The 11,145-nt window shown below is 46.4% G+C and overlaps 1 protein-coding gene across 1 annotated transcript; it reads right to left on the bottom strand.

Annotated features, from left to right (window-relative positions):
• On the bottom strand, positions 1-10,188 carry tnfaip3 (tumor necrosis factor, alpha-induced protein 3). The gene is given in 11 exon segments (XM_054600045.1): positions 1-503; positions 667-692; positions 695-871; positions 1,013-1,723; positions 1,726-2,015; positions 2,260-2,440; positions 2,548-2,718; positions 3,054-3,195; positions 3,608-3,798; positions 7,611-8,019; positions 9,519-10,188. Coding segments are annotated over 10 exon segments (2,490 nt in total). The 5' UTR covers positions 7,918-8,019; positions 9,519-10,188; the 3' UTR covers positions 1-209.
• Between the last annotated feature and the right edge of the window lie 957 nt (positions 10,189-11,145).

The following is an 11,145-nucleotide window of genomic DNA, read 5'->3' as shown; positions in this document are numbered from 1 at the left end:
CGTACACACACTCTCTCTTCACATTCTACATGGGGGGTTTGATTTTCAGGCCATAAGGTTACTAGTTAGTCACTAGCTAGTTAGTTAGTTAGTTGGTTAGTTAGTATCAGAGGTGCATTGACTGGCATGGGGCGCCGACAGCAGGGCAGCAGCTCTAGCGTGCTAGCGACGTGTCATCATCGTGGGTTTGCGCGGGTGTGCGTATGTGGTCAGCCGCGATAGATCTGTTTGAAGTGGTCGCACTCGTTGCAGTAGCCCTGTTTCTCTTGGTTGGCGTAGTGGTCGCAGCCCTGCGTCCTGCACCGCTGCTTGGACTTTTCTTTGGGCGCCTGCGCCCGTCTGCCCGCCTCTCGGCCCTGGCCACGCGTGTGGCACTCGGGGCAGAGGTCTGTGCAACCCGGGGACACATTACTGCAGCCGCTCCGCCGGCACTGAGTCTGAGTCTGGGTCTGGGTCTGGGTCTGGGATTGCTGTGAAGATCTGGGTTTGGCTGCTCGTTCACGCTTTAACGGACGGAGAAAGAGGAGAAGGGGAAACGTCAATTTGGCAACTAAAAGGCATCGGAGGACCAGCAGGATATTAAGAGTTGAGATGAGCAAGGATCACAGAAAAAAAAAAAAGACAAACAATGGGAAACAAACAACAGGAGGCATGCCAGACACCTACCATGACCAGAGGAGGGGAGGGGGTGTGCGATTTGCTACTTGGTTGAGCCGTGTGCTTTGCTCTTTGACGTAGCACTTGTCGCAGTAGCCCTCCAGCATCGCCTTGCCAACTGCACCACACCCCGGCCCTCGACACCGGGAGGCGTTCTGGAAGCCGGCCTCCACACCATGCCGGCTCTGGACCGGTGCAGCGGGAGGGGTCATGTCTAGAATAGACAGCAGCCAACATAAGCAAGGTCCCACATGATTTGAATTAAACATAAAACAAACATAATTCCTATAACGCAGGACAAATTCACTTTCAAACTTGAACAGCCCTGTAACATGATAGAAGTAACGGGACTTACGGTGGTTGGTCTGATAGTCTACGTAGCAAATAGTGCAGAAACCCAGCTTCTCTGGCGTCCCAAAAAACTGGCAGCCGGATCTTTTACAAGGCCGGGCCAGAGGGGCTTGCCAGGCCGAGGTGTGTCCCGGGGTTATGGTGAGGCACGGCCGCTCCGAGTCCCGGGCCTGGGTCCAAGCTGAGGAGGAGGCCTCGGTCCTGGGGTTGTTCTGCTGCGGCTGTCCCCTCTCTGGAGTCTGCTGTCTCTGCATGCAGGGTGGACACAGGCCGTTGAATATCCTGAACGCCTCCTGTCTGCACATGCTGCAGCGCTCTGTCTCTGTCTCTGTCTCGCGGCCCCCCCACTGGGTCCAGCCGGTGCCCTGGGCCGGGTGGGGGACTGTAGGCCCCCCGGTGGGGCCCGGGAGTCCTGGGGCAGCGGTTCCAACTCCGGGGGGTCCATGGTTCTGCCTGGAGTTGAAGCAGCGCTCGCAAAGTCCATCGTGCTGCACGCTAAGGGTGAAGAGGCAGCCGGGTGTCTTGCACTTCATGGCGTGAGTTTCACTGTACAGGCTGAGGCTGGGAGCGGTGGGTGGTGCAGAGCGAGGGCTGGATATCACCACCGCTCTCCCACATGTGGAGGACGGGGGGCTGCTGCCTCGGGCTCCTCTGGAGCTCACCTCAGCCTCCGATCCCCCAATGACTCCTACACCACCTTGCACCCCTCCCCCTTGGTCTGCACGACCCCTTCTATCCTCATTCCTCCGCCGGTAGTGGCCTGTCGCTTCTCGAAGCACTCGTGGCAGTGAGGCTGGGTGTCCACGGAGACGTAGAAGGTGCATCGTGGTGTGGCGCACCGGATCTCGATGAGGGAGAGCTGGGAGACGGAGAAGGGCGGCGGGCGCTGCGGCTGGGCGGCCCACGCCTGCTCCTTGTCCTCCTGCCAGCGCTGGTACTCGTGGTTGACAAGCTGCAGGTAGTCCTCCATCAGGTTCATGTCTTCAGGGAGGTTGCCCTCATCCAGCCTGGTAACAGACACAAACAATGTGGTTCTTAAATAACTGCACTTTATGTAGTTTTATACTTTTTAAGTTAATACAGTGTGCTGATTAGGTTTGAAGAAGTTAAACCAGTTGTGTTACAATATCATCAATCTAAAAATAGATCTTTTCATTCCTAAGTTGCATTTAACAGTCAGGCCAGGACAAGAACTGGGATCTTTTACTTATAATCGTTTACTTTAAATTTACGTTTATAGTATGTAAGTACCGTGCAGCATTGATGATCCGCGTGGTGTCGTAGCCTAAACCGATGACGGGGATCTCTATCAGCAGCAGGTAGTCCTTGAGAAGCCGCTCCTTCTGTTGCTGTTCTTTCTCCATCAGGAAGTGAACCTTCAGCTCCTCAAAGCCCCCTCGCCCTGGGTTGATCAGCGGCACTGCTCGGATCTCTGGAAAAAAATTCAGACCAAGGTGTCACATGGAAATAAAAAACAAGAGCAACTTCATAGCAGGGCTCTTTGTCGCGTCAGCTCCATAACTCCTTCTCGTCTCCTACCTGGACCGCTGTCTTTGATGGTGATGAGGGGTGCAAAGTGCTGGGAGTCGTAGCCGAGCACTATTGGGTATTTGTAGCACTCTGTGGGCGGCCAGTGTAGTGGCAGATAAATCCCTCCCACATTCAGAGGAGAGATGGAGGAGCCAGATTTCATACTCCTGACCACCTGGTCTGTTGAAAGAACATCGATTGAAGGGTTATTACTGACTTAAAAAAATGACCAAGTATTTCCTTGAGTGTATTAGAACAACATTCAAATAAAGTTTAAACAAGGTCCTGCTTATTTATGCTCCATAAAATATATTTATCGGAACATCTACTCTACATCCACTGAAGAAAATAGACGGGAAGTGATTCAGTGAAATCAAACACTATGAGCAAAATGTTGAGGCATGTGGAAGGAGATACCCTCACCTTCTTTATGACTGAAAGACAAGTTTAAACAAGACCAGAGGGCCTTTGATGGCTGACAAGAACATACTTTGAAATGATAAAAAAGTCCGTACCTGCGATGACGATGATGGGTCGGCGGAGAATGTTGGAGAGGACAAAGATGTGAATGTCCTCCAGAGAGTCAAACTGGAGGCCGTTGCTACTGGAGACCGGAGACGCCATCTTCACGATCTTTTCCCACTCCTCTTCCCAGTTCTGGGACAGCACACACACACACACACACACACACACACACACAAGACACACACACACACACACACACACACACACACACACACACACACACACACACACACACACACACACACACACACACACACACACACACACAAAGAGTTAGGATAGATACAGTTGTGTACATTCAATAAAATATTTAGTGAGTAGGAAAATAAGTAGAAGGATGTATGCATATACTCTGGCTTGTACTATTGCATGAAAACAATAAATATATTGTTTTTTGCAGGTTGCATACAAGGATTTAAATTTGACTCTCAAATTAGAATAAAGGATTTACATTTTAGCTCAGGCTTCTGGAGTCATACAAAAATACTAATGCAAAGTAGTGGAGAAGACTTTTTACATAGAAGAGATAATCTAATCTTCATACCATTGTGGTGTATCGGAGTCCGGTCTGTGTGAACTCCTGGGACTGGAGCAGCTCCGCCTGGAAGCGAGCTCTGAAGACGCCAGTGTCCGTCTCTTTCAAAACACCATGGAGGGCTTTCCGAAGCACCAGGTCGGTGTCCTGAACGCCCAACATGTACTGAGAGGTCGCGTGCAGCAAACAGTTCCCATCACCTATTGGCGCACACACACAGAAAAGGAATCCAAGCACATACAATGTAAGTACTGAGGGTGGTTGATTTTGTACACGGGGACATGCAAACTAGGACAATTGTGTGCAGGGACATATGCACACGCTTGTGAGAATGCAGAGTGTACATAGTGCACACGCACACACACACACACACACACACACACACACACACGTAACAAAACTCTGGGGATTTCCAGGCCGTCAGGTCAGTTGTGGCACTATCTGGTATCTAGACTATTATAAGAAGCTCACATGTCTGAAACTATGCACACACTTCAGACAAAGCTGAGCTTTTACCCTGCTTGCCTGAGGAACATGGCCCTCCATTTACCTGAAATACATTTATTTTATTAAATGCAGCTACCAGCTACCTTTATATGCCTTGAAAATATCCCACAATTCAAACAAAACTGCTTCTTCTATATTCTAAAAAACATCCGGGAAGATAAAAAGTTTCTCAAATAGAATTTTTTGTGTGTGTGTGCGAGCAACTAAAAATCCTGGAATTTTACTTAGTCTCCTATGGCAATGCTGGGTCTTTTTCTCATTGTGAAACCAAAGAGCTAATGTTTGTCAATGTGTGCAGCTCTGAAAAAAACCCTGTTGCCACACTAAACACAGGAATTTCCCTGTGCTAACTTCTGCCTTATTCACGCACGCACGTGTGTGTGTGTGTGTGTGTGTGTGTGTTCCCCCTCCTATGATCCCAACTCATCAATGCCTCTCAGCTGGTCCTGGACTTTCCACAGGGGTGTGGCTTGGACAGGATGGAATGTTATCTTTTCAAGTACTGCTTTTAACATCTGATGAAGGCTGTTATTAATGAGCGCTTACATAACATGTGCACTCACATGCACAAACGCATACAAATTCTGCCCTAATGTGTATGTTCTGTCTACATTCATGATCCGTTCCATAATGTTTACCTGGCAAAAGTTACACACCGTTCTTTGTATAATATTGCTGCATGAAATAGTGAATATCTGTACAATTAAAGTTATTTAAATCACAGCCTACAACACAAAGATTCTGAAATAAGTTCAGCCGGTGCAAGGGTCATGCCCTAGGCCGAACTGTGATCACATTTCTCAATATAACACTATCTGTGTTGCAAGATGACTGTAAGGTAAGATGCAGTTGTTTTCACTCAACTGAAGGGAGCATCCCACTGTACTTTGAGGGGAAAAAAAACAAAACACATCTTCCTCGATTTCAGACTAGCTAGCTGTAGTTGCGTTTTGGCGCTCTTGCATCACTCTCACCCAAAAAAGCATAAAAACACACAGCTTCCTCAACTGCACGATCCTCAAAAGAGATACACAGGCACACAAGAAAAGGCACAAAGGCCCATACACGAGTGTAAAGTCAGCTCTTCTAGTGCACAAAAACACACAGACTTTTGACCCTGAATGGAGCTGCCCGGACGAGGAACGACTGAAGATGAAAGACGGTCTGCTGGTCACATCGGTCTAAATATAGACACTTCCTCTGTGACACTTCCTGAAAACACACCAGTGTGGAAGCACACTTAATCCTCATCGGTTTGTCCAAGCAGATGACGCCAACCACAAGTTTGCAATGTTGATCTTTCCAATGAGGACCCTTTGTCTCGTGAGACTTGTCCAACAAAAACAAGAACAAAACTAGTTTTGCTTCTGCTTTGATAAGAACTAAAGATATGACATAATGTGTTTTTAATCAAACACTTTGGATACCACGCTATAGAAGTCATCTGTACTTATAAGGGAGAACACTGTGGTGGTGTGTGTGTGTGTGTGTGTGTGTGTGTGTCTCTTCTAGCAGTGGACTCAGTGTATCGTAGCCGAACAAATCCCGCTTGTCGGGGACTCATGACAGACATGGGATGCTGTTTGGGGAAAAACCCTCGGATGCATCCTAGACATTTAAGACAAAAGCGGCTCTGAATTTCAATTACCCATGTCTTCACTTGGTGGAAAAGTTGCGTGAAACAGCAAAGCGGATGTGACCCCGTTATTTTTAATTGCCGTTGAATTAACGTTTTATGAGGCTGTTTGGTTTTAATGATGGTCCATTGTATTTCTTCTAGCCTTGGGGATAAATTTAGGATTTGAAGATTGAAAGCTTGGGAGCTCGAGGGTCAATTTAGGTCCCAGACGATGTGGAGACTGATCTTATTAGAGTGTTAGGACTATGAGGAGATTGATTAATATAGCCTGCTCTGACTGGATGTTCATTGACGGACTTTTGCTCTCTCACGTACTCTCTCTGTATGTGTGTCTGTCTGCTGTGCTCCAGTGACTCAGCAGCAGTCAGTCAGTCCTCCCTGTGTGTGTGTGTGTGTGTGTGTGTGTGTGTGTGTGTGTGTGTGTGTGTGTGTGTGTGTGTGTGTGTGTGTGTGTGTGTGTGTGTGTGTGTGTGTGTCCGTCCTCTGCTCAAAGTCACGTCTGGGTCCTTCAGAGTTAGACGCTCCAGCTTTTAAATTCTGTCTCATCTTTATGACATCATCTTCGCAAGCCAGGAATTTCCATCCAGGTTACTGGCAGCAATCGTCAGAGGAGTACGGGGTCTTTCTGAAGAGGAACTAGGCCTCGATGAGATTACAGAAACTCCTTTAGTCATAGCAAACTTACTATTAACGCACAAAAACACCCAAGTTCCTCACACATCCAGTAAATGTTCAAAGTGAATTCTGAGATGCAATCAAGAGAGGAATTTCTCACTGCAAAAGTGTTAATTGCTTCCTATGACAAACAAAGAAAGAAAGTATTTCCTATGGAAACTTAAGACAAACTTGTAACCACAGCTTGATTTGTGCTTCCGTCTTCTGTTGTGAATGCTATGGCTGATGTTTCCCTTCAAAAACAGTTTATTCATCTTAAAATAGAGCATGAGTCTGATGTACACACCAGATGTGTTAAAGTTACTGAAATATATAGTTATAGAGTGTCAGTTGGATCAAGTCAGATATGCTTTAACACCAAGTGAGTTGTGAAACACAGCTGACAGCATCAAAGACAGAGACATAAAACGACAGGTGGGGAACTAAAAGTAAAACTATTTGAGATGTTTAAGATCTACTGACATTTTCACTCCTCACATACACACACACACCTACACAGAAATAGAGGGGACATACCCCTAAGGTTGTAAAAAAACAACAACTGTGGAAAAAGTGGGGTCTGAAACATCATCGACAGTAAATAACAGTCCTGCGAGTGACGGCAGAGAATTTCCCAGTACAGAGCTCTCATCAGACGTAATCAGACCCCGGTCTGAATGTTTGCCTACCCTGGGATGTTCCCGTTTTACAACATCAACGTAACAGAAAACATGACTTAGCAATGGGCTGACTGAACTCAAACCCAGAGTAAAAACCAAGAAGGGGGCTGCTGAATGAGTGTATTGTGGGAGCGCAATCGAGACCTTCCACTGTTGTCATTTACAGTAACCCTGCTTGTGAGTAATGACATCTGAGAATTTACATATCAAACAGCCCTGACTCACAAACGCACCTCCTCTGTCATAGAAAATGAAACAAAAGCAAAACACGTCCTCCGCCCTGAGCTATGAACATTGTGCTACTGTTCACGAAGTAAAGGAACCAAAGTTTGACATTAGCTCTGAGAAAGAAAATTGTTGAATTGTTCTTGTTGTTGAACTTTGTGTTAAATGTCACCAGAACCTCCTGCTCCAACAGCATTTAGTTAAACTCCCAACTTGTGATAAAACCTCACCAAAATGCTCCCAACTTCTTCAGTAAGAAAAACCATAGAAACCTGATTTAGTGGAGCAATCAGCAGATCTTTCTTACCATTGGTACGTAAGGGCACCATCTTCTTCACCTCCCGACACCAGTTGAGCTTCTTCTCCTGCTCCAGCGAGGCCTGCATGGCCCGGTCCAGGATGGCGGCCTGGACCACCTCCCTGAAGGCCTGCGGGAAGTGGTTCATGGCGATCATCTCCAGCGTGTACCGGTGCATCCCGCGCAGGTGGTGCATCAGGCCGCTGCCGGCAGCCGGCTTCACCACGTCGTTGGGCACTCGCTGGCGGATCTTCACCGCCTTCAGCAGGTTGGAGACAAACAGGAATTTGGGGAGGAAGTTCTGACCCTGCGACATGGCGGATGAGTGGCCAGGTGGATGGAAGGAGGGGAGGAAGAGGAACGAGGAGGAGGAAAGGAGGAGGAGGCACCAACCACCGCTGACCCAGCAACGTGGAAACTGGATGGAGAGAAGGGGGAGTGGGTTATTTCACAGTACAGAAAAAGGATAGACTGGTGGGACTGTTGGGAAATTTTCAGAGGAGAGTCCCCTTCCTTATTATTAACTGTGACTTAAAGCACAACTTAATTTACAATTTGTTTGAGGAAACCACCCAACACACAGGATCGCCTCACTGAGAAAGATTCTGGTGGGCCAAACGGAATAAACGCACACAAAGAAACCTTTGTGTTCTTGCTTTGTTCTTTTAATTTTCCTTTTTACGACTTAATGGTTTTTTTTTGAGTTTCCCAAAACAGGGCGGCCCAGTGTGCCGCTGGGTTCAAAGTCCTCCGACAATAAACTGGTGTTTTCCAGACTTGAACTGGGGGCCACCCAGGGCTTCCCAGGTCACTCCGTCCGCCCCGAGGCCTCCTTCCTCGTCAACACCTTTCTACCGACGACAAGACTGCCAGCCTGCATTAAGTCGTAGTGATTAAAAACAGAGTGAGACTAGGAATTGTTACAAAATGTTTGATAATGGTGTCATTGTGATGCTTAAGTTTCAGTACTGATACTGTTCTCAATGCCAAAGTATGAGGTTAAACATTTCTTAACAAAAGTATATAAAACTCTCAAAACATCCTTGTTTAATGTTGTTTTAACACAAGTAGCTGTACAAGTATGTTGCCTAAAGTTAGCAAAGTTTCCTGATTTAGGGTTAGTTTGAAGGATAAATAATAAAAGACTAAAGATATGGCCAAACACTTGATGCTTACTTTCAGTGCTTGATGCTATATTTTGGTTGTTATTTAGACATATTAAGGTTCAATACACAACCTGACAGTAGCGGTATTGTATGAGAGTAGAGTAGTTATTTAAAGCTCACCTGTCTTGAGGTTTTAAAGGCACATTTCACCCAAAAACGAGGAGTGTGTCAGCACATTTTTCACTTCACAGGAAGTAGAAAGTGGTGGTCAGCAAGCAGGCCTGGAGTTTTAGCTGAATTTTTTTACTTCCTCATGTTTATACGAACCATTTAATCAGGTGGATGATCCAGTTTAAGTTCACAACCACAACACCTGAACACCTCACACTAAACCCCCCACCCCACCCCCCAAAACAGGCAGCAGGTGCAACAACAGACTAGGCCATGCTAAGAAGAGCTAGTCTGTCACATGAGTGGACCAGGAGACGAGACACATGGATGTCAGCGACAGTGTGTGTGTGTGTGTGTGTGTGTGTGTGTGTGTGTGTGTGTGTGTGTGTGTGTGATAGCCAAAACGCTGGGAGACTTCAGGCAGACAGACTGGTGTTGGTCTCTGCGGTTTATAGGATGGCTGGCTACACAAAGAAACACACACACACACACACACACACACACACACACACACACACACACACACACACACACACACACACACACACAAAAACACAACACACACACACAAAAAAAAAACACACAACAACAGGAGACTTTGCTGACGTTAAAGGCTTACGTAATACCAAATGACAACTACCTCTGAAACAATGTAGCGCTCGGACGCGTCAAAACGGCGGCGGCGGCGGAGTCTCGCTACAATGTTGCGCGTCGCCGATGCGGCCACATCTGGCTGCTTGCTTGCTTTCTTGCTTGCTTGCTGCTTCTTGCTGGCTGGCTGTTGTTGTTGTTGTTTGTTTAAATGCTCCGTTTTTTTTTTTTATCCACTGGAAGGGTGACGTCTTTGGTAAACAATGGCTGTCAAAGCCACTGTCGTGAGCGGTGCTTCAAGCTTCCTCCTCCATGTTCCCAGAAAAAACACGACCATAACGTTCCTCGGAGGCCCCGTGCGTAATGTGCGCCTTTCCCCCAAAGCGAGTCGCAACCCTCCCTCCTTCTCTCCTTCCTTCCTTCCTTCCTTCTCGGCGAGAAGCGTTGTCCACATGGGGGTGGGTGGGGAGGGGGAGGCACACAGCTGAGGGGAGGACGGGTGTCTTACCTGTGTAATATATGTGGAGGGAGGGTGGGAGGAGAGAGAGAGGAGAGGAGGGGAGGAGGTAATAACAAAGCCCTCCCGGATGCTCAGGCTGGTCCTCTCTGAGCCGCTTCACTCAGCCTCACCGCTGCGGTCCTGGGCGCCATTCAACCTTCTCTTTCCTTCAGTATCAGATCTATTTAGGAGCCCTGGCAGGTCGAGACGCCTCTCAGAAGACTACACAGTCCGATAGTAGAGTTATTATTTTTTTTTTCTTTTTTTTTTTTCTTTCTTTTTTTTTTTTTTAAAGGAAAAGGCACAAGTCAAGGGGATTTCCACACGGGGACTTTCCGTCCACCCTCTCTCTCTCTCTCTCTCTCTCTCTCTCTCTCTCTCTCTCTCTCTCTCTCACACACACTCACACACACACACACACACACACACACACTCAGAGGACCCTTTTTTTTTTTTTTTTTTTTTTTTTTTACTTTTTTTTTTTAATATATTTTTATATGAAATTATGATTTCAGATCCAGAAATGCAATTATTCTAACATGGAGGGGTTATTGTTTTTGTGTATTTGCATATATGTATATTTGTATGTATGCAGGCTACGCTATTATTATATTCCTTTATTGATCCCCATGGGGGAAATTCAAGTGTTGCAGCAGCTCAACTACACAGACACAGACAATAAATACACATACTATACAACTACACAGACAATAAATACACATACTATACAACTACACAGACAATAAATACACATACTATACAACTACACAGACAATAAATACACATACTATACAACTACACAGACAATAAATACACATACTATACAACTACACAGACAATAAATACACATACTATACAACTACACAGACACAGACAATAAATACACATACTATACAACAAAATAAAGATAGTATGTACTATGTACTGTATGTGTCTCCTAGGTTTTTAGAAACTCTTGTGACAGTTCTGATGTGAGTGAGAGGGAGACTTGTGTTTTTAGCATTATTTATATGAAAAAAGGACTTGCTGCCACATGTCAAAAGTAGGAAACCAAGCACAGCTCACAATATGCTGTGTTGTTACCTTACAACCTGGGTTCAAGTACAGCTCCTCGCCGCCAGGGGGCTCTCTATCTGTCTGACTCAATACTGAAAAGCATATCCCACCTACTGTGCAC

This window comes from Anoplopoma fimbria, chromosome 6 (assembly GCF_027596085.1).
Source record: "Anoplopoma fimbria isolate UVic2021 breed Golden Eagle Sablefish chromosome 6, Afim_UVic_2022, whole genome shotgun sequence".
Lineage (NCBI taxonomy): Eukaryota > Metazoa > Chordata > Actinopteri > Perciformes > Anoplopomatidae > Anoplopoma > Anoplopoma fimbria.
This window is presented reverse-complemented; position numbering and strand designations above follow the sequence as displayed.